General features: G+C 33.2%; 1 protein-coding gene across 1 annotated transcript in view; it reads right to left on the bottom strand.

Annotated features, from left to right (window-relative positions):
- LAMA2 (laminin subunit alpha 2) overlaps positions 1-25618 on the bottom strand; it is a 602802-nt gene that overhangs the window by 304417 nt on the left and 272767 nt on the right. The window contains exons 9-11 of the mRNA XM_079939315.1: positions 23298-23397; positions 13478-13638; positions 870-1010 (exon numbers count right to left, since the gene is read on the bottom strand). Coding sequence (XP_079795441.1) covers positions 870-1010; positions 13478-13638; positions 23298-23397 — 402 coding nt within the window. The remainder of the gene's footprint in view (positions 1-869; positions 1011-13477; positions 13639-23297; positions 23398-25618) is intronic.

Raw genomic sequence — 25618 nt, 5'->3', positions numbered from 1 at the left:
TAATCATAACAGTCTCCTGCTAAAATCCTCCAGTGACTCTCCAAGGATAAGAACTCAACTTCTCAGTAAACTCAGCCCTATATGGTATAGTTTCTCATTCACTCTGCAGGTTTCTCTTTCTTTCCCCAGACTGTTTTCTGTTACTCTGTACTTCTAAGTGCTGCCACATAGGCTATTTGAAATTCCCAAAGGTCCTCTTTTATAAGGAGACAAATCGCTGTCTGTGGAGGGTTGAAAAGGCAATGGGAGTATGGTGAGAAGTGAAGGTGGGAAGGGAAACATGTTTTTGTTTATGGTAGAGGAAGAATATCCCAGTAACTACTAAACAGGTAATAATTGAACTTTTTCAAATCAATTAAGAATGAAGGTATTGTTCAAATTCAGTGTCTCGTTTTAACGAAGAAAGGGCCCTGGCAACATCAAATCACGACTAAAGGCTGGTGGGTAATATGTACCATGTATATAGTTATTAAAGGAGTTTTTATTAATGGGTATCCCAAAAATACTGGTGAGTGAAATACATAATCCTTCATAGCACAATCTGATGTTTTCTCTGTGGAATCATCTGCCCTTGAGGCTAAAGCAACATTAATTCCATTATTGCTTCACATAATAATCATGGACACCGGAAAGGCTAGTGTTGACTTATTCTAAGAGGTTCCAGTCTACACATCGGTACAAATAAAATCCTAAAGGCTTTGGTCAAAGAGGCACAACTAGCATTTGAAAGAAAATTCTATCACTTCTTCATGATAAGTTTAAGTAGAAGCTCACTACAAGAAAAAAATTAATTTCTTATAGAAGGAAAACAACAACAATAGCAAGAAGCCCCGTGGAGCAGCACATAGGATTCAAAGGCTGTTGCTTACATTGCCATAGGTCCAGTAGGAGCTCTGACATCTGTCTGAAACCCCTGAACAGAAACACTCATCACAACCTCTATGATTATCCTCTTGCAAATTGAAGAAGCCGAATTTGCAGCGACTACAGTCTCCTCCTTCGACATTTTCCTATAAATAGAGAGGTGGGTTAGCAACAGAGGTGCCCTTCAAAATGGAGCACTGTCTCTATTTCTGTTTATGAAAAATATAAGCTTTCTATTCTTCATTTTACCTCTTAGCCTTAAAGTATAATGATATTTTAAAAAATCTTCTCAAAACCTTCTTATTAAGTTATATGCTGTCCTAACCACACTGATGGGAAATAATTTGGATTCTAATCTACTGCAGTAAGTTACAATTTGATCTTCATCTCTGTCAAGGGTATGGAGTAAATGTCACAATAAATACAACAATAAGTTAGACATTTGGTTTACTATTTACCGTTCTATGCTGTTGAAGTACTTCCTCTTAGGAACACATGATATATGATAAAAATAAAAGACATTAAGCTAATACATGGATGTAGAATAGAACACTGAAATTATACAGATGGTAAAATACTTTTCACTCCACATATGAAAAATACATATATTTGAAGCAAGCATAAGAATCTGACAGGTAGAGAAACTGGGACAGATAGTTATACTATTTCCCTGATGAGATCCAGTAGGAAGGGAGGAAAATTTTCCCTGGTTAATTTTCAGTGTTTCCTTTAACCCGCTGGTATAGCCAGTTAATCATATAGTAACATTATGGGAAAAAATAGTTCTCATTCAGTGACTGCTCTCCAAATTGGTTTCATTAATCCTAGGCCCAATACACTGAAAAATTATTTGTTTATAGGTGGGATTCAAGCCAGGGAAAGCTGACTATATGATGAAAAGCTGGGAAGGGTGTAATCTCTCAACTTAAAGAATGGTTAATCTTGACTAATGTCTTCTCAATGAAAGTTCCCTGCTTTCCAGGAAACAGATTCTCAATATTCCCCACACACGAAATTGCTCCACATTTTCCCTCTTCCTTGAATTCCCTTATTACTTCAATTCTGAAGCTTTCCTTTTCCTTAGAGAACTAACTTCTCTCTCAAATGTGTTCCCATTGCCCTTTACACATTGCTCTATTCTAACCACAAAAATGTACTGCTGTATCTTCTAAGATTATTCTCTCCAGCTACATACCATAATCTGTTCAGGTAGAACCCTGTCTTACTTACCTCTATAGTACAAGAAAATGGCAGTGTTCCTGGTACAACACTGAGCACTAGCTTAATAAAACTTTATTAAGTTTAAATAAGTCTCTTGGTGGTCATATTTTTCACCTAGTAGATGTTTCATAAAAACACTTTTGAATAAAGCAAGATTGGTCAGAAGATGGGATAATAAAATCTGAGAACATGGGGGAAAGACAGAAGAGGGAAGAACAATAGAGAAAAAAATAGACAAATTTATAAAAAATAAACAAAAAAGTTCTCCTTGTATCCAAGAGAATAATTTATTTGAAAGTAACTTTTGGGCTCAATTTCTATGAATTATTTACCACCTCAATCATTTCTACATTGCCGGGAGCCTAAACAAAGAGGTATCTCTAGGCCCGTTTCATGTGTCAAGCTTTAGCCTCCCAATATGTACACAGATTTAATGACTGCAATGATATTTTTGCTACTTTTTGTTTCCAAGGTAAATTTCAGGTTTTTTGAGATGGTAGATGTCAACAAAACTAATCAAACTAATTTCAGACCTAAGGTGACAAATAAATCCCCCAAACCCTGAAGTTGAGAGCATCTTCAGAAGAGTACACAGGCAGGAAAGATGAAACATATCCATAATCATAATTTAGTTTATCCTGTTGAAGACACGGTACAGCTGTTCTGTACACTGTGTTCTTACGTGGTTGGTCTAATCTACTTTCATTTACTCTAATTTGAAAGCTTGGAATACCACTTTTCTGAGATTCAGACTGAGTTCAACAATTAGAAAGTTTTAGACATCAGTTACATTTTCTGTAACAACATTTTCGCCTGGCAATATGACCTTGAAAAGTAATGATTAAATAATAGCAATATTCAATTTAATTTAATAAACCGAAGTATCACATTAGGGTAGACATTCTAGGGACTATAAAGATGGGTGAGTCAAGGTCTCTGTTTTTACAAGCCAGCATCTAGAGTTGGGTAAAAAGATACATTTACAATCAACCTTAATGCAAGGTGGAATATGAAAAGGTCATCTCAGGGCTTCCCTGGTGGCGCAGTGGTTGAGAGTCCACCTGCTGATGCAGGGAACACGGGTTCGTGCCCTGGTCCGGGAAGATCCCACATGCCGCGGAGTGGCTGGGCCCGTGAGCCATGGCCGCTGAGCCTGCGCGTCCGGAGCCTGTGCTCCTCAACGGGAGAGGCCACAACAGTGAGAGGCCCGCATACCGCACACACACACAAAAAAAGATCATCTCAGAAATAAATTAAATTATGGCAACACAGAGGAGGAGGGGCTAGTTTCTGCTATGAAGGCTTGAGGAGGATTTATGAAGGAGTGGAATTTGACTTAAACTTTGGAGCATGGTTTAAAAATTCGACCTGTTGGAGGGGACAGAATAGAGGCCTATGTTAGTAAAGTATTAGGAATAAGAAATAATTCAAAGCTTAGTTTGACTTCTGGGGTTACTGGAGACTGAGTAAATAAGGCCAGTTATATGAGGACTCCATATCTACTTAATTGACCCCCAATAAAAACCCTGGACACCAAGACTTGGGTGAGTTCTCCTGGTTGGTAAATGTGTTGTTACATACTGTCGCTGGGAGAATCATGTATGTATGATTTTACTGGGAGAGGATAACTGGAAGTTTGTGCTTGGCCTCTTCTTGATTCTTCCCTTTGCACCTTTTGTCTTTGCTGATTTTAATCTGTATCCTTTTCACTTTAATAAACCACAAGTATAACAGCTTTTCAGAGTTCTGAATCCTTCTAGTGAATCATTGAAAAGGAGTGTTGTCTTGGGTCCCCCAACACACCACCGTAAAGATAATAGGATGTCTACACCTATAAAAACAGGTTAGCCAACTGGTAGTTTTACTTTGTTTATTGTGACAAATCTTTGAGGCAAAATATTTTAGATCCTGCTACAGGTCCTCAAGCTAATCCTATACTCAATTCACTTCAACCCTCTTCACAAGCAATTATCAACTCATAAATTTGCAAAGACCTTATCTAATATTGTATAGCATCCCAGCTGGAAGCCACCACTTTAAGTTTCTAGACTTCTACTTTTTCAGTCCTGAGTCTATACCATACTTTTTCTTTATTTCATACTTTCTCTAGCTCCTAATCAGATTGAGCTAGACTCATTCAGTTGAGAAGTTCTTGGTTCTGACTTTTCTCTAGCTCTACTACAGTTGAATATTAAGCCAACACTAAATAGTAAATATGGTGGATATAGTACCTATATGTGTGTCCTTATGGACTGGTTAAAGAGCCTCTTGAAGCTGGTAGGAAAATGAAGAATCAGGGAGAACATCTTTTTAGCTCCCTAGCACTCTGCTCTCTGGACGTGTATAGAATTAATTAGTTATATCAAGTTCTACTTCCTTTTTAGTTTTCTAATCTCCCTTGAGAGAGTATATATCTAAGTAATTTCTTATTGAAGGATTGTGTCTCCAGAGTTTTCTTTAAAAAGATACTAGTTTTAAAATAGTGATAACTAGAGGACATTACAGTTTGATATTTAATAAATTTTAGATTTTTAGAGTGGCACAATTCAAACACAGAAGCATGGTGTTCCAGGACTTTTATTGAACCTTCATAGAGACAGAGGTTCCCCACTTTCTAGTAGTTTGCTAATACATGTGATCTTGGAAGCTTGGGTCTCAATTCTTTTTATGGGTTCCCAGGTGCATAATTGCTTTTTCAAAACTTCTTTATGACTCATCAACAACTGTCATCCATGAAGCAACCCCTCATTGTATTCCTAATTTATTTTCAGCTTGATGGGTAAGTTTTATGGGTAAGTTCGTTAACCATTTTAATTTCCTTTGCTATCAATATCAAATTATTAATAAATGCTCTGTATATCACTTCTCACTGTTTCTTTATTCTCTGTAATTATTCACTCATCAAATCATAGCTGAGCTACTACATATAAGGCATTATATGAAATGCCAGAGGGAATGTAAAAAATGCCCTCAAGACAATTATAGCAAAAGAAGTAAGAATGTGGACAAATAAGTATAAGGCACAAGGGAGTTACTGCCCTAAGAGGAGTATTGAGTACGTGCTCTGGATCTGACACCAGATTTATGACCAAAGTTCTCCAACCCCCTGAAGGAAGAATAACACAGAGAAGCCACAAGGCTGAAAGAAAAAGATGTATCCCAAGGTTTGTATGATAGGAGTAAAATAGGCTACTGCAGCACTGTTCTCTTTAATTAGAATGTTCACAGATGTAAGAATGTCTATTGTAGATCTTTTAAATCAATCAATCAATCCAAACAGTAAAACCATCGTTTTTGTTCTTTTCTTGCCACTTATATTACTAAGATCTTCAAAGGCAAATACCTTATAATGTGTCACCATCCAACTCAGTCGCTAAAGCACAGATGTGAAAACAATTGATCCTGAACACCTAATAATGACGGTGAGAGTCTGTGACTTCTAGCCCAAATACTATTTTAGTCATTATGAGACTTCTCTTTCCTTTAGCTATTATTCTATCACTTCTTTGTACGGATCAACTTTAAAAAGAATTGTTAACGTGTAATTTAATACAAATTTTAAAAGTTGTTTTAACTGTTTATCTAAACAAAATGGGGTCTAATCTATTCTCTCTCTCAGCATTTCAAATGGATAGCTCTTGTCAATCCAGTATATTTATTTTAATATTTTATTTATTTAGAGTTCAATAGTGATTCTAATTTACAAATTTAATGGTTATTTTTATACCTAAACCTATGAAATAGGTAATTTCCAGAATGCTCCAGACTTAATTTCCAGAATGCTCAGACTTCCACTCTAGAGATTAACATTCCCTTATATGACCATATTTTCCTAAAAACAAATATTCTAGTTTTTTCATTTCTAAACCATTACTCCAGTTGGTTATATTAACAAAAATTAAACAGAAACTAATGAGAGTTAATTATTTTTTCATTGTCAAATATTAATCCACATAATAAATATTTTTATTCTCTTATGTATCGTGATAACAAAAAGTGTCACTTCAGACCAGTGGTTCTCAACCTAGTTTTTATTATCTTATCCCTAAGGAGCCTCTTTAGTCATTTTTTTCATAATCATCTCCACCATGAAATTTTAATTCTACAGATATACTGCATGTGCTGATGTACTGTGTGAATATGTTTGCCTTATACATAAAATGGATATGATATTTTTGCCCCCAAGAACAAATTTTCATCCCCTTAGAGAGAAATATGTGCTTTATATACATATTTCTGTTGAACATATTTAGCTGAGTATCTAATTAGATATTTTGTGGCCTACCCTATAAAAAATATATGTAATAACTGTCCTTTTTGTCTTTAGTACTTTTTTTTCCCTAAAAACAAAGTTGAATTAGAAAAATCTGACTAGGTTCTTTTTTCTTGAAGTGACATATTGTTTGGTTGACATCAGTTTTATTTTTGCTATAGTTTCCTTAGCAGTTTCTCTCTTGAGAAATATAGTCACAATAGTTCCCCTGTATTCTTTCTTATGAAGCCACCTTCTTATAAATTAGGAACAACTTCAACAGTACATGTTTATCTGTGATCGTTAGCCAACTGGGAATTCTATTGACAAAGTTACCAGGAATATCTCCACTGATATTTAAGTTATTTTTTGTGATAAGTGCTTCAGAAATTTTGCAGTCATGCTTGTTTATTGGGGTGTTTGTAGTCAATTACAGATTTTCCTGTTATGGCCTTCATTCTAATGTATCCTAGTATTAAAAGAAGTTAACAAAAGAAGGTTAATTAGATAATTAGCATTATTTCTTGAGTGTTTACTCTTTAAATATACTGTTCCAAGGCTAAATAATAAATACTTGGTGGGTTAGAAAGAGAGAGAGAAGAAAATAAATGAAAATTTAGTTCTCACTTTTTACAACCTTAACTTTTAATATTAGAAAAAACAATGAATATTTTTTAACTGTAACTGTTGCAAGAGACAAATTCTGGTATATACCTTTTATGCTAAAAATTTTACATCTGTAATTTAGATTTTGGATCAAATATATAAATCAAATGCCTCTTGTAAAAATGCCCTGGGTTCGAGCCTAACAAGTTAAAGAGGTAATCATTCCTGTACATAAACGGAAAAGAGGAGGGAAACTCAAACCAATAAAAATATTAGCACACACCATAAAAGTCCCATTGGGGAAAATAATGGAAACATCTCTACTTGTAAAAAACAATATAAATAATCAAAAAATTAATCCAGCAGGTATTTATGATTATACTTTATATTTGCACAGGGCTTCAATGTTATAATTACACCTATTGAGAGCTGGGCAAGAAAGATTTAGTATCATTTTATGGATTAAGAAATAAGAATCAGACAGTTTAAGCAACTGTCAAATCTTCACACTTCTTTTAGTTTTCTCCTTTCCTTCTTTTTTATGTATGAGCCACTGTGTTATCTTATTTTTTAATGACGAAGAAAATATACAGAATTGATGTCATCACAGAGGTGCAAAAGACATTAAATGGATTGCAAATTGTGAAAAGATCATAAAGGAAAAGAAAAAGGTGACAAGTGACTATGGCAGAAGAACGATTTATACCGGGGGATAAAGGATAGCTTTGCTGAGAAGTGGAACTGAGCCTTGAAAAATGCCTAGGTAAGCAAAGGAAAAAGGTGAGAGTGAGGGTTTCCCAGCAGTCTGAATGGAATCTGTAAAATTCCAGAGTTAGAAAGAGGTTGATGACTCAAGAAATTAAGCAAGGCTGGAAGACAGTGGCTGAAGCTCAAGAATATTCTGGCGAGGTAAACCAAGGTCAGATCACATCATTTTGTGCGTCAGTAAGAACTTAATGTAAAGTGCAATAATAAACGCAAAGCAAAACAAGATGAAAATACAGATTTTGATTTCTAGTCTTTTACTTCACTGTTTATCTTTCCATTATGACTTTGATAAAAATAAAAGCACATGTTCCTACCTAGATCAATGTCTATTTATATTATTTATCAGAGCCTGCAATCCAACTGACTTTGGATACATAATATGATGCCAAACTTCAAAAGAGCCAATTTTTAGCATGTAGTACTTAAAATGAACAAATACCAAGAGTCAGAACAGTATTTACATTTACTTGATTTGTCATATATCTGAGATTGTCTTATCTCTTGTAATTTACCAGAAGAGAGAGGAATTTTCAAAATTTTAATAATGCATAACAATTAGTGAATATTTTTGTGTTGCATTGTTTTCATATTTTGAAATATAATTAGGATGGGGTGCTCAGTAATATCATTATTTAAAGAAGGATATAACAGAAAATCTTATGTGTAGAGGTAATAGTATTTGACAGTGTATTAAGTGAGAAATTTTGTTCACCTCTTTTTAAATCAGGAAATCCTTTTTTTCCTTCAATTAGAGAAAGTTTAAATCTGGAATTATTTTAAAGCATTAGAAAAGTACATATAATATGATAATTATCCACTACCCACAACCTAGAGGCAAAAAATATGAATGTTTTCCCAAGTGTGCTTCAGTTATATTTTTAAAGAAATAAAACTTAAGCACATTTGAATCTCACTTCTCTCACTGCGCTTCTATCCTATTCCTTTCCCTCTTTCTCTAGAGTTAACTATTATTCTGAAATTAGTACACATAATATCAGTGTATTTACATTTTTAAAATTTATATTTGTGTGCTCACAGAATGTTTTATGTTTTACAACTTTACATAAATGATAACATAATGGCATTTTTTTCCTTCACTTCACCTGAAATTTATCAGTGTTTTTACACATAAGACCTATTTCACTCACTCGAGTTGTTTCTTGTACCAGATTACATGAATATATTATAATTTATTTTTTCTTCTTTATGGATATTTAGATTTTTCCTAATTTTCATTATAACAAGTAGGTCTATGTTGAACATCTTGTACATGCTTTTATATGTCTCTTTATACATGTTATATAAGATTCTTTTGGGGTAAACATCTAGATATTGAGTTGCTGGCTGACAGGTTTTTAATATCTTTAATGATACTAGATAATGCCATATAGGCCTCCTAAGTAGTGGTACTAATTCATCCTAATAACAGCATTTCCATTTCTCCAGATTTTCACCAGCACTTGATATTAGCAGCTATCTCCCAATTTTAAATATTACTTTATGGTCTTCAACAATCTTTTAAAAAATACCTGTACTTGAGACATTTATTTCTAAGCACCACATAGTTTTGTTACTATTCTAAATATTTTTATTACATTTCCTAATTGGTTATCACTAGTGTATAGAAATGCTACTGCTTTTTATAAACTGATTCCTGTATTCTGCAATCCAGTGAAACTCTTCTGGGTTCAAAATTCTTTGACTAAAGTACATATATTCTGAGAAGTTTTTTCAGTGAAGTTGGACTATTAGTGGGAAACACAATAATCTGATATTTGTCTCTAGTTTTAATATTTTTCTCTTTGTCTTGGCTAGTGGGCAGGGTTTCTACTATAAGACCTGCTGGTGGTCTTTTTTTTTTTTTTATCTTCTTCAAAGGATGTATAATTTTAATTCTACATAATTCTTTACTCCTTCATTATTTCTTGAATATTGTTTCTCCCCAATTTCATCTAATCTCTTCTTTGGCCAGTCCTGCTAAATTTTATGTTGTTCTTTTATCATTCTATCAGCCATGCCACTTAGCATCTCACACTTTTATTTCTTTATCTCCCTATGACAATTTACAAGTAATTTCCTCCATTGTGTATTTCTGATTCTCTATCCAGCAGTTTCTAATCTCTTGTTCAACCCATTTACTGAATTTTAAATTTCAATGACTACATATATTTTTATTTCTAGAAGTAAACTACAGTAATGTTTTTCCACACCTGCGTATTCTTTTAATATAGTGCCCTATTTTGTGTTGTTTTTTCCTATTTTTTCTTTCTTTGTTCTTTTATTTTCTAGTCATATTTTTATGACTGTACATTTTCTACATATTTTATTCTATTATTTATATTATAAAATTATGATTACATATTTTGTTTATATAATTTTTTTAGACTATCCTATTTTTTTTTAGTTTTTAGTGTACAAATATTCTGAATTTTATGGCTTCTGATTCCCTTTTGTAGTTATTTTCCTTTTGTGCAGTATACTGCTTTCCAGTGAGCTCACTGTCAGTTAAGGCTATACTTTCTTTCCTGTGGAAATACCATTTGCTTGACTTGTTGAAGAATTCTAGCACAGAAAGGGAGAATAAAACTGACCCCATTCCCATGTGGCACACAGGTTTGAGGGTTTGACAATGCACTATTTTTACCCACCTAGAGCCCCAAAGGAAAGAGAATGTTTTCTATGCCACTCCTAGCTTGCAGGTGCAATTTTCTCGTGCCTGTTTGTTTCACTGCCAGGGGACATTTCTAGAGTCTAAGCTTAAGTGAATTCAGTTCCAATTTCCCTCAGTGAGTCCAAATCCTAGTGTCAAGTCTCAGAAAAGCCATTAAAACTCTAAACTTTAACCCCCATCTTAGGACTATGACCAGTCTCCCACCCCCCACCCCACCCCCCAATGACCTTAATTGCACAGTTTTGCTTGAGTTTATGCTTAACTCAGACTTCCCTCTTTGGTTTAACATCTAGGAAATTCCCTTTCTTTCCTGAATCTACGTGATTGCAAATTTATTTGCTCTGTTTTATCCAGAATACTTGTATTTGAAATGGCAGAAATGGGAAAAGCGGTGTCAACTTTTCTCGGTACTGCATTTTAATAGAATGTTAGTCATTTAAAATTTATAATAGAAATAAATTTAGGCCCAAGACTTTATGACAAAGTACTTTCTTAAAATGTTTACAAACTTCAGTAAATATTTTTTTAAAGAAATTATGGAAAACTGTTATATATTATAGTGAAAAAGAATAAATGTGCAAATGTTTACTGGTTAATAGACATTTTGGAGATGAACGCTTTTACAGATATCACTTTACCTGAATTTAAGTCTCTAGTATCTTAGCTTCTCAATAATGTTTTACCTGTTAAATAGCATTTGATATATGTTGTTTTGAATAATCAACTGACAATCCTATGTCAAATCACGTTTTTGTTAAACATGCATATAATTCATGACTTTTAAAATTATGTAGATATCTACTGAGACTTGCTTTCTGCAAGTTTTTATCCCAAAAAACATTTAGTTTATAAGAACTTATAGTAATCTATTTAAAATATCACATAGTTGAAGGGTAACTCTTTTCATGATGCTAGCTACTTAATTTTTCATTCTCTTTTATGATTTCTTAATTGCTTATTGTTGTGTTTTAATTGTCTATGTAGAGCTTCAAGTGACTTTGTAGAAGGCATTTTTCTTATTAGGATCATAATCACTCTTAGTGCAATATTGAGGCAGGCAGAGAGCAGGTGGTGGCTCGAGGAACTATCCCTCAGATCTCTGCTAATGGCGACAACTCTCCTGTTCTAGCCTTTCTCTATATATTTTTCAAGGAAAATGAATGGGGTCTGCCTCCTTTATGTGTTTCTCTTTCCTCGCAAAAATACTGGGCATCTCCCTTCTATATATAGTATGTGTGTAACAATATTCCCTTTCTCTTTTTTTCTTATAATTTTTTTTTAATTCATTTTTGGCCGCTTTGGGTCTTCATTGCTGCGCGCAGGCTTTCTCTAGCTGCAGCGAGCGGGGGCTACTCTTCGTTGCGGTGTGCAGGCTTCTCATTGTGGTGGCTTCTCTTGTTGCGGAGCACGGGCTCTAGGCACGTGGGTTCAGTAATTGTGGCTAGTGGGTTCTAGAGTGCAGGCTCAGTAGTTGTGGTGCACAGGCTTAGTTGCACCACGGCATGTGGGATCTTCCCGGACCAGGGCTCGAACACGTGTCCCCTGCATTGGCAGGCAGATTCTTAACCACTGCACCACCAGGGAAGCCCCCTTTCCTTTTTGTCCAGTTTGATTTCCTATATTCTAGAGACTTAGGAGGTTTCTCTTCTATTTTAAACACAGCTGTGTCTGTACTTTATTTGAGCAAGTGATAAAGGTTAGAGATTTCTGTGGAGTTTTGGAAAAGGAATAAATCACACACAGGAAATATATTTGGTAAATATTAGAGAAGATGCATTAAGAGCCTCTAGGATCGCCCCAAAAGACATACAGGATGAAGATAGGTGGTGTCCTTTAAAAAGTGATCACCCACAGACCACTCCAGTCTTGATCTACAAGTGTAAGTCTCCATTTCTAATAATATTAGAATAAAAGGTACTAAATCTAGTTAATTTACTATATTTCAGTACATGGCAACTCTTTACCATGGACTGTACACTTTCTGCCTGTTTATATGGATGGGAGTTTTATTGTTTCAGTGGTCCAAGATAGGTACCTAAATTATCCTTGATAAAACATATACTTATTATATAACTATTATAGTATTTAGCTTCCTATTTCAGACATTCCTGTCCCAATAAATGAACACTCAACATCAATACTAATATTTACTTCTTATTTTATGGTCTAACGTTTGTACACATATGCACACTCATATAACAACTATCAGCATATAATTTATAGCTGCCTAGAGAAGACTAATGAATTACTAAAGGAAATATTCTTAATAAGATTCCACCTATGTTTGAGAACAAAGAAAAAAAGAAGTAACATTTATTTTTACATCAGTATGGAGTGCTAACTTTTTCAATGGAGTGGCTATTTTCTCAGCTAATATAGCTAACACTGTCTGATCTGAACATTTTGGAACTGATTACTATAGCTAAAGGAAATCAGTTTTATCAGTTTAGACTTGGGCTCGCCTCTATGTTTCCCCTATGTGTATAAGCTGCAGGTGTAATATATCCCTTGGTGTTAACACGATTATCTGAGTGTATACAACAAATAAAGTTGCAATTTCTGAAAGTACTCTTGGGAGGAAATATTGAGCATTTAATCAATTCCACTAGGGTTTCTCACATTATTTGGTACTTAAACAGAGGATTTTGAACATGGTATTTTCAGACCTATCTGGGTTCAAATTCAGAAGATTATTTAAAAATCTAGAATAAAACCCTTGACAGAATTATTTTCAGAATTAGATACAAAGCTAAAGTAGTTTTGAGTGTACAGTAGATTTAAAGGATTGCTAGTTTTACTGTTGTGTATTTTAAAATTAACAGACTAGATAGGCAGTGGGGGAAACCTGTTTTGTTATAAAATAACACATTCTCAAGGTGACTTATCTTCTGTATTTGTAGGTTTTTAGACAAATGGCATGTGTCTTGCTGCAGTGAACCTGGTTCTAAAGACACTTAACAGGAATGCCACCAATAGAATAGAGAATGGAGATTTACAGACGTTCCAATTGCTTAATGCCTGCAGATATATGAGAGAAACCAAGAAAAATGACCTTTGCTCTAAACAGTGGGACATTACTAGAATAAACAACATACCTTGCAGTTACAGGGTCCAAAACAAGGGTCCTCATTTGTGCTCCCTGCACCACTGCAATTACAGGGTTTGCAGTCTGGGTAGCCAGTGTAGCCCCTGGCACACCGATCACAGCTCACCCCTCCGAAGCCAGGTTTGCAATGACAGGACCCAGGTGCCAGACCTAATGGTAGATGAGACACATATCAATATTTTCTAACTGACTCATAACCCCCCTCAGACTATCACAAGATGGGAAAGTGCCTTGGGCATAAAAATATACTACTTGAAAAAAAAACCTAACAACAATCATCTAAGTACAACATCACTAAGTACAACAAAGAAAAAGACTAAGGGTGTTCAACCTAAATGTCCATCGACAAATGAATGGATAAAGAAGATGTGGTACATATATAAAATGGAATATTACTCAGCCATAAAAAGAATGAAATAATGTCATTTGCAACAACATGGGTACAATTAGAGATTATCATACTAAGTGAAGTAAGTCAGAAAGAGAAAGACAAATACCATATGATATCACTTACATGTGGAATCTAAAATATGTCATAAATGAACTTATCTACCAAACAGAAACAGACTCATAGACCTAGAGAACAGATTTGTGGTTGCCAAGCGACAGAGGGTTGGGGGAAGGATGGACTGCGAGTTTGGGATTAGCAGATGCAAACTATTTATATAGAGAATGGATAAACAACAAGGTCCTACTGTATAGCACAGGGAACTATATTTAATATCCTGTGATAAACCATAATATAAAGGAACATGAAAAGGAATGTATATATATATCTATAACTGAATCACTTGGCTGTGATTTACACAACATTGTAAATCAACTATACTTCAATAAAGTAAATTTTTAAAAGAGACTGAGGGTGTTCATGGGAATACATATTTGGGGGATAAAAAGGAATAGAGGAGGGAAATAATAGCCATTTAAGTTTGCTTATTTTAAATAGAGAAATGCAAGAGACAATTTTTTTTCTTGTCTTTGATTAGAAAAATAGAAAAAAAACACATGAAAGAATACAAGTTATTGACCTTCAAAATCTGGAAAAATATAAGAGCATATCAGTAAAATATAGTCCACTCAAAAAACAAAAGAAGGGAGAAAAAAGCAAGGAAACATTATGCTGAGAAAACATAAAACAATGACAGAAAGAGTGACAAACATACATACTAACAATACATAAGTTAGTCTTACTCTTTTGATTAAAAATATGTGCATGTAATGTTCACAAGAAATAGACAAAATGACAAGAAATATTAAAAATAAAAGAAGGTAAATATACATTAGGAAAGCATATAGAAAATTAAAAACAGTTGTAGTAATATTAATGATGGCCAAAGTAGAATTCAATTAAAATAAATTCAATAGAACAAGCTCTCTGTTTACATTACTAAAGGTACAATAAAAACATAATTTAAGTTATTATATTTATGCTCCAAATAAGCACTAATTAGAAGTACAAAAAAATATAGACAATGAAAGATACTGGAAATCAAAGGAAAATTGCCCCAAAATCAATGGCTGAGAATGACATTAACCTACCAACTTCAAATATTTACACATGAATTAGTAAAAAGCAAAACACAAAAATTTGAATAATCTAATAATGTTGAATTATATATTAAATGGCATATAAATATTTATTGTAGCTTATCATTAACTAATCCACAAAAATGTTCAATTTCTCAAAGCAGAAATTATTTAAGGCTTATTTTCTTAACATAAATTGCTACTTCTATATTTGTAACAAATGCTACATTAAATTAGGATTAAATTAATTATGAATATCAAACATGAAGATAGAATTTTATGCAAAACTCAGACACTCTAAAAATTAATAAATATTTCTTCCTAATAACTCTTAGGTTAAAAAGAAAATCCAGACTTTAATTGCAGATCAAATAGTTTTTTAAATAGAATATAAAAGCAGTAAGAAAGGAACTTAGCAATGTTCATTGGATGTTGAAAAACTGAAGCCAAACTTTTAGGTTTAAATATTCCAAAATTTTAAAAAATGTAAATAAATTAAAACTTAATTCATGTAATTATCAAAAAATTTTAAAAAACAAAATGAACACCTGGGAAAGAAGGTAAATTTGAAACATAAACAAAAAGAAAAGGGAGCAAAAAAAGGAAACTTAGACAAAGCTGATTAAGGATATCAAAAGAGGACAAATGATGAAAGAATTCCCACAAAAATATTTCAGTACCAGTTAGTTTTTACAGTGTTTTCAAAGTTTGAAACTCTTATGGAGCATATAAAAAACAGAGAGATATGTAATTCAGTTTATTAAGCTAGTGAATACATGATATAAAAATCTAACAAAGATAATCCAAAATAAACATAACGACTAATATTTAAATAGCATTTATTTTATGCTAGGCATTACAATTTGCTTACATACTACATATATGCAAATTGAGTTAACATTCAAAATAACAATATGAGGTAGACCCTATTATCTTCCCCGCTTTACAGATGAGGAAACTAAGACACAGAGAAATTTAGTGATTTGCCAAGGTAGCACAGCTGGCAGGTGTCAGAGCCAGGAACAAGTTAACATATGAATCCAGATAAGAAAATCCTAAATAAAGTAAACACCAAGCTGAACCCTAAAGTACTGTAAATTAAAAGGACCTTCCATGATGACCTAGTAGAATTTATTTTGGTAATATAAATACCTCATTTTATTTCACTGTTTTATTGTGCTCTGCAGATATTTTGTTTTTTACACATGGATGGTTTGCCCCTGCATTGAGCACATTTACTGGCACCATTTTTCCCACAGCATCTGCTTACTTTGTGTCTCTGTGCCACATTTGGATAATCCTCCCAATGTTTCAAACTTTTTCATTATTATTATATTTGTTATGGTGATCTGTGATCAGAGCTTTGATGTTACTATTATAATTGTTTTGGGGCACCACTAACCACACACACATAAAACAGCAAACTTTATCTATAAATGTTGAGTGTGTTCTGACTGCTCACAGACTGGCCATTTCCCATCTCTCTCCCTCTCCTCAGGTCTCCTTGTTCCCTCAAACACAATATTTAAATTAGGCCAATTAATAACTCTACAGTGGCCTCTAAGTGCTCAAGTGAAAGGAAGAGTTGCATGTCTCTCACTTTACATCAAAAGCTAGAAATAATTAAGCTTAGTGAGAAAGGCATGTCAAAAGCCGAAATAAGGTCTAAAGCTAGTCCTCTTTCACCAGTTAGCCAAGTTGTGAATGCAAAGGAAAAGTTCTTGAAGGAAACTAGAAGTGCTACTCCAGTGAACACACAAATGTTAAGAAAGTGAAACAGCCTTATTGCTGATATGGAGAAAGTTCTATTGGTCTGGATAGAAGATCAAACCAGCCACAACCTTCCCTTAAGCCAAAGCCTAATCCAAAGCTAGGCCCTAACTCTCTTCAATTCTATAAAGGCTGAGAGAGGTGAGGAAGCTACAGAAAAGTTTGAAGCTAGGAGAAGTTGGTTCATGAGGCTTAAGGAAAGAAGCCGTCTCCATAACATAAATGTGTCAGGTGAGGCAGCAACTGCTGATGAAGCAGCTGCATCAAGTTATCCAGAAGATCTAACTAAGATAATTCATGAAGGTGGGGACACTAAACAACAGATTTTCAGTGTAGATGAAACAGGCAACTATTGGAAGAAGATGCCATCTAGGACTTTTATAGCTAGAGAGGAGAAGTCAACACCTGGCTTCAAATCTTCAAAGGACAGGCTGACTCTCTTGTTGGGGCTAATGCAGCTGGTGACTTTAAGATGAAGTCAATGCTCATTTACCATTCCAAAAATCCCAGGGCCCTTAAGACTTATACTAAATCTACTCTACTTGGATGATAGCACATCTGTTTAAGATGGTTTATTGAATATTTTAAGCCCACTGTTGAGAACTATTGCTCAAAAAAAAAGAGACTCATTTCAAAATATTACTGATCATCTTGACAACGAACCTGGTCACCCAAGAGCTCTGATGGAGATGTACAATGAAATTCATGTTGTTTCCCTGCCTGCTAACACAACATCTATTCTGTAGCCCATGGATCAAGAAGTAATTTTGACTTTCAAGTCTTATCATTAAAAATATGTATTTCCTAAGGTTACAGCTGCCATAGACAGTGATTCTGCTGATGGATCTGAGAAAAGTCAATTGAAAACCTTCTGGAACGGATTCACCATTCTAGATGCCATTAAGAACATTTGAGATTCATGGGAAGAGGCCAAAATATCAACATTAACAGGAGTTGGAAAGGAGTTGATTCCAACCCTCATGGATAACTTTGAAGGGTTCAACACTTCAGTGCAGAAAGTCACTGCAGATGTGGTAGAAATAGCAAGAGAAATAGAATTAGAAGTGGAGCCTGAAGATGGAACTGCATTGCCACAACCTCATGTTATATTTTAATGAATGAGGAGTTGCCTCTTCTGGATGGGCAAAGAAAGTGATTCCTTGAGATGGATTCTACTCCTGGTGAAGATGCTGTGAAGACTATTGAACTAACAACAAAGAATTTAAAATATTACATAAACTTAGTTGATAAAGCAGCCACAGGGTTTAAGAAGATTGACTCCAAATTTGAAAGAAGTTCTACTGTGCGTAAAATACTATCAAATAGCATTACATGCTACAGAGAAATCGTTCATGAAAGGAAGAATCAATCGACGTGGCAAACTTCACTGGTGTCTTATATTAAGAAATTACTGCAGCCATCCCAGCCTTCAGCAGCCACCACCCTGATCTGTCAGCCACCATTGACATCAAGGTAAGACCCTCCACCAGCAAAAAATTGCAACTCACTACAGGCGCAGATGATGGTTAGCATTTTTTAGCAAGGAAGTACTTTTTTAATTAAGGTATTGTGTTTTTAGACATAATGCTATTACACACTTAAGAGACTACAGTATAGTGTAAACATAACTTATATGCACTGGGTAATCAAAAATTAGTGTGACGTGCTTTATTACAGTGGTCTGGAACTGAACTTGCAATATCTCTGAGATATGCCTGTATCGTTTAACATTAATACATTTATTTTTTTAAATCATATGTTTAAGTCAAATGGAAAAGAAATCCGTTCAATAAAGGTTGCAGATGCATTCCCCCAAATTAATATTTGTTTCTGATGTTAAAATCTCCAGACCTTGATACCAAATGTAGAAATACTGTAAGTAATAAACAATGTCTATTAATGTTTGTTTCTGGAAATATTATGAAGTAAATGTCCATAAAGACTTCCTTGTTCAGAACACTTGACTATGCAGGATGAAATTAAAGATAGACAGTTAGCAGAGAGAGATATATATAAAATGGTTGTGCTGTTATGAAATAGAGAAACCCCTTGGAGATCAGAAACTAAAAAAATTACTTTCTAGAGTGGTAAGCCAGTCCTTAAACCAGTGTCTTTCCTGAAGTTGACTAATTCTGATTAACTAGTCTAGAGCATGGAGCATGGTTTTATGGAACAAAAGACAATTTCTAGGTACTACTCAAGTTAGGAGGACATATCAGAGAACTTTACATATAAACTCAAGACTCCTGAAAGGGTAAACTAGAAAATACACAGGTATGTGCGCGCACACACACACACACACACACACACAATCATGAAACACACAAGAAAACAAGGCCCTGATAAAGACTTAGCAGAAAAATCAAACTACAGAATCAAATAGATAGCAGAGAATACTGGTAACAGATACAAATTAAAAAATAAACATAGAGCTGTCCTGTCTTATCTGCGGTTTCACTTTCTATGGTTTCAGTTAACCTATGGTCAAACACAGTCGAAAAATATTAAATGGAAAATTCCAGAAACAGACAATTCATTAGTTTAACATCAAGTGCCATTCTGAGTACAGTGATGAAATCTTGCACCATCCCACTCTATCCTGCCCAGGATGTGAATCATCCCTTTTGGCAGCATATCTCATCCCACTGGTCACTTAGTAGCCATATTGGTTTTCAGGTTGACTGTCAAGGTTTTGCAGTGCTTGCATTCAAGTAACCCTTATTTTACTTAATAATGGCCCCCAAATATGAGTAGTGATACTGGCAATTCAGATATGCCAAAGAGAAGCCATGAAATGCTTCCTTTAAGTGAAAAGGTGAAATTTTTCAACTTAAGAAAGACAAACTGTATGCTAAGGTTGTTAAGGTCTACCATAAGAACAAATCTTCTATGAAATTGTGAAGAAGGAAAAAGAAATTTGTGATAGTTTTGCTGTTGCACCTCAAATTGTAAAAGTTTTGACCACAGGGCATGATAAGTGTTTGGTTAAGATGAAAAAGGCATGGAATTTGTACAAAAAGATATTTTGAGAGAGAAAGACCACATTCACATAACTTTATTATAGTATATTGCTATAACTTTTATTTTATTATTAGTTGTTGTTACTCTTGCTGTGTCTAATTTATAAATTAAACTTTATCATAGGTATGTCTGTATAGGAAAAAAACATCATATATGCAGGGTTTGGTACCATCTGCAGTTTCAGGCATCCACTGGGAATCTTGAAACATACCCCCAGGGATAAGGGGGGACTGTATTTAAATGTTTAAAAAAACAAAAATAATATTAAATATAGGTGAATTAAAAGAGACTATCAGAAAAACAAAATGCAGTTAGAAAATTTTCTTATAAAATATACCAAAATAAATTCCAGATGGATTAAAGAATTAAGTATCATAAAAAGAAATCAAGTGGTCAAGATGAAAGTGTCAAAGGTACAAACTTCCAGTTATAAGATAAATAAGTACAAGGGATGTAATGTACAACCTGATTAATATAATGAACTCTGCTGTATGTTATACATGAAAGTTGTTAACAGAGTAGATCCTAAGAGTTCTCATCACAAGAAAAATTTTTTTCCTTTTTCTTTTATTTTGTATCTATACGAGATGATGAACGTTCACTAAACTTATTGTGGTAATCATTTCATGAAGTATGAAAGTCAAATCATTACACTGAACACCTTAAACAGTGTTGTATGTCAATTATATTTCAATAAAACTGGAAGAATAAAAGGAAATAAAAACTAAAGAAATAAATAATTTGTCTAAACTTGGAGTAGATAAGAATTTTAGGATTATAAAGGCATGTAAGAAATCCAATAGAAAAATATTGCTATGCATAATAATTTTAGCATGTCATTATTATAGCTAAAGTGGGTTTTCTAAATTTTCATAGGTTATTATATAAAAATTTTAAAATTATATACATTAAAAATTCTTATCTATAATAATGAGACACAAAGAAAATCTAGGAATTGTTCATAACAAATACGACATATTATTAGAGCTCTTACAAATCTATGGAGGGAAAAAAACAACCTTACACCAAAAAGAAAATTAAGGAAACAGAAAATTCACACACAAAATATTTGTTTTTCTCTAGCAATCAGGTTAATGCCAATGAGATAGTGAACATCATTTCTCATGATCTGGTTATTCATTCTGACTAAGAAATCCAAATCATTAGACTACATCTGAGACTGTTTCCTAAAGAGATCATCAGACTAAACAGCAAGAGAAAAATGTATCATGGTTATATGTCTAATTATTCAACTCAAGCCCATACTGAATAAAATAGATCTAATTATAATATTACAAATATTGATTATTGCTTTCAATTTAAAATTAGGAAAATTAATTATTGGCCTGGAACCAAATATCTCTACACAATTTTTGAAAAGGTGAAGACGCAATTGACAGATATTGTCAAGTAGGTTGAAGATCAGGGGAGCATGTAAGGATGGTCTTTTTCTCAGTTTGTGTAGTATGACCTCAAGAGATAAAGTCCAACTTTAATAAATCAAAAACTAGGAATTTAAGTTTTTTATTTAACATGCTAAAAATACCATAGAAGAAAAAAATTATAAAAAGATATGAATGGTAGGAAGAAGGTGATATGAATGAAATGTTTGTGTTCCAAGATGGACAGTCAATAGGCAATATTTAATGGTGATGAAAAATACTAAGAATATTATTCAGATATTGTTTGAAAGATAAGTTCTTCTAAAAGAACTTAAGAGGAGGAAAGGATCAGTGTGATTAAATTTGGAAATGAGACTAGGGGTGCATAAGTTGAAGAGGACACTTTGCTGTTTATTTTATTACCTTCCCTACTGTTAAAATTTTATGTGACCATGTGTTGTTTTTATAATAATTGAAAAATCACTATTTTGTACAACTGTAACTTATATAATATTGTACATCAACTATACCATAATTTGGAAAAAAGAATTTAGAGCACAGAGGAAAAAAATAATTGAAAAATATTTATATCCAGAGATATTCATTAAAGCATTGGTTAAAATATACAAAATTTAGAAACAATCTTAATATCTATTCAAAGTTGAGTACTGTATTCAGGAGCTAAAACCAGATTCCAGAGAAACAAACGGATATGGGGAAAAATTCATCATGTAAAGTTAACACACAAATGTTAATAAGAGTACTATGCTGAATTACCACTGCATTGAATACTCATTTTTCCACTTTTTTTTTGGTAGTCACTTTTTTCAACAACAAAATACCTACCATTTTAAACTCAGGGGATAAAATTAAATTACATTGCTCAAAATAATGTGATTCAGTTGCTACCATAAAAAGATAAGGGACCATAAAATGAAAAGTGACATCAATAATTCACCATTTGAGTTTTTAAATAATCATTTTTTAATCTTTTAAGATTTAAGACTTTAAGGCTTAAACAGATAATCAAATAGTTTTGTAAAGAAAGCAGGTAAGCTAAACTGTGCCAAAGAAATATTGCCAGTCTTTTAAATAGAAGGTCTTTCGGGGAAAAAGCCTATAGCATAGCCATGATTTATTTTAGTCTTTCCACAGAAGAGAAGAATCCAGTCTTAGAAATATAAAGAAACAGTTCCAGATATATTCTATGAATTTTCTACTTTGGCAAGCAACTTTCCTGGAAGTAGTTCCTAAACATTTTACATCAAAGAGTTAATTTGGCATTTGATTACTTAATGTTTGGAGTTCATCGTGAATTTCAATCCTCATAGAAGGTTTTGTCTTAAATTAATGTCAACCTCTTTCCCTTCATTAACTCATTCCTACTGCCTTTTACAGTCCTTTATGTAGACTTCTTGCTTTCTGTATTATTAACTACATCTCAGTCTGTGATCTCATCTATTCGCTCTTCCCATTGTAGCACACACATCCCTCAAAGAACACTGTCATTTCACCCTAGAAATCATACATGCTACAAAGCAATATAACAAATAGCAGGACGTCAAAAAATTACATACACCACAGATTTATAATAGACTAGAAGATATATATATAGATATGTAAATACGTATATATGTGTGTGTGTATATATATATATATATATATATACACTTGTATACTAATGCAAAACAAATGATTCAACTTTTCTTGCTTTTAAAGTATAATTAAACAAACATAATTATTGAGATGAATTAAAAACTGCTTCCTGTAGGGGACACTGATAGCTGTAAGAATAAATTTATACTGAGCCCACGTGCTCTGGGGCCCACATGCCGCAACTACTGAGCCTGGATGTTTCAACTACTGAAGTCCTCACACCTAGAGCCTGTGCTCCACAACAAGAGAAGCCACCACAATGAGAAGCCTGCGCACCGCAGCAAAGAATAGCCCCACTCACCGCAACTAGAGAAAAAAGTCTGTGCGTAGCAACAAAGACCCAACACAGCCAAAAAAAAAAAAAGAATAAATTTATTCCATCTTCTGAAAATAATCACACTTGGCTTTAGTTGTCCGTTCATCAGAACAACGGCCTTCTACTATAGCTCTCACCTCGCTGAGCACGTTTTTCATCCTTGACACAGACTTCACTTAAGGAACCAACTGGGTCACAATGGCATGGCTGGCATGGTCTTGGATAATTTGGAGATATCTAAGAAAAATATTAAAATTCTGTTTTAAAAACAGTAAATTTTTCAATTCAGCAAGCCTTTACAGAACATTTTAATAAATAATAATAAATTATATTTAGAAGATGATAATATAAGAAATTTTCTTTATTATATGTTTGCATTTTCTAAAATCCATTTCATCTAAGTGGATATACAGAAATAAAGAGGATAGCACAATAAACTACTAAATATTTGTTACCTAGATTCAACAATTATCAAGATTTTGCTATATGATTCATCACGTTTTATTCTTTGCTGAAGTTTTTAAAGAAAATCCCCAATAAAGAGTCTTTTAATCCCTACACATTTCAGTATGCATCTTTCTTTTATAATCACAGTATCATTATCATTACAAACAAAAAGAACAATGTTTGCTTACACAGAGAACATTAGAATATTAGAGAAATATACATTCCATAATAAAATCTTCCTTACTGTTTTATTACAACATAGTTCAAAATTAGTAATTTTTCCCCAAATTAATTTTTCAAAAACTTTTTACATTGATCATGATATAGCTAATTAAATAGAAATTTATATTTGGTGCTTGAAAAAGATGTTAAATATTTACGTTGAAAATTTGACTTTCCCCGGAGGCAGCATAATCTGGGGGGAAACAATGTAGGCTCTGTAATTAGGAAGGCTTGAGCTCATATCCCACTGTGTCCACTTACTGGCTATGTGGCCTCCTGCAATTTACTTACTTCCTGATAATAGGGGGCTAATAGTAGAAACTTTAGTGATGTTATTAAATTAAAATTAAGAGGAATAACATATAAAACATCTCATAAGATTCCTCACATACATTAAATACACAGTACAACTAGTAGTTTTTAATGTTAGAATATTTTAATTAAACACACCTAGACCGTGCTAATGTACCAAATATACAATATTTATTTTCAAGACGCAATAGGATAAGAACAAAAAAAAATAAACAATTCTTTGCCTAGGAAATACTAAAATACTCTGAATATATATATAAAATTGTGTATATAAGTATATATATATGTTTCTCCAATAAAATACAGTTTAATATATGTATATATCTAGGTTTAATTGATAAATGAAAACCTGTTTGCTAATATAAGTCAAAGTTTCACAAGTAGAGAAATATTTACATGTCTGATAGAATTCAATCAACTATATCCACAGATCAGTTTCAAAATCATCATTTGTTTAAGACCCATTCATTCACTTCCTATTATGAAGTAAGGACTGTGCAAAGCACAGATAAGGCCTGATTTCTGCCTTAAAGAAGCTTACAGGAATAGCAGACTTGAAAGATATTGATTAAATAGAATGTGCAAAGTGATAAAACAGACACACAAGCAGCGCGTTCTGGGGCAAAAGAAGAGAGAGTAATAACACAATGAAGTCAAGCAATGTTTCACAGAAAAAGTGACATTTAGACTGGAGCTTGAAGTATGAGTAGCAATTTGAGAGTGGAATTGGGAGGAGGGCTTTCTAACCAACAGAAAACCAAGACATGAAGAAAAACAAAACAAAACTCTCTGTGGGCATATAGCAATACATTTCTTTAGGATAGATTCTTAGCTCTTATAAATATGATTTATGATTCCAATGATGAGCTTGAGTAAACCAAAGCCTCTTAATTTGTTATCCTTCTTTGTGGTAATTGGGAAAATCTGCCTGAATCAGACTGCTGATCAGGAACAAGTCCTAACATAGAGATTTTATAAATTAATCTACTTTATACTTGATTTTTAATTTTATTAAAATAATCAGATTACTAATCAATCCGCAAAGTAAGCACTGCTATATGTGTGTGTGTGTGTGTGTGTGTGTGTATTTTAACATTTAAATATATGTATTTAGGAGATAAATCTAAAATTAGTTTTTAAGGCAATAATTTTAAGAATATCATAGAGATACGTTATTTAGCTATAAAATTTGCAATGCACAAAACTTTTCTATCTATATCTTCATAAAAACACACTGAATTTCTACCCAAATATCAAGAACCTGAAAGATTTGAATTTTTAACACAATATAGCATACGTATTTTTATGTGTTAAAATATCAAAATCTAGGCTCAGATTCACTTAATAACTTGTAATAACTTGATGAAGCTTCCAGTTTTAATGATGGCACAGTGTCTTGTATAGGTCTAGCACATGGTCAAATGACAATTATGAATTCTGGACAAAATATAAAAATCAAACATTTGAGGACGTGGGA

This window comes from Stenella coeruleoalba, assembly GCF_951394435.1.
Source record: "Stenella coeruleoalba genome assembly, chromosome: 12".
In the NCBI taxonomy this organism is placed as follows: Eukaryota; Metazoa; Chordata; class Mammalia; order Artiodactyla; family Delphinidae; genus Stenella; species Stenella coeruleoalba.
The sequence above is the reverse complement of the archived record's forward strand: the minus strand, read 5'-3'. Positions and strand labels throughout refer to the sequence as shown.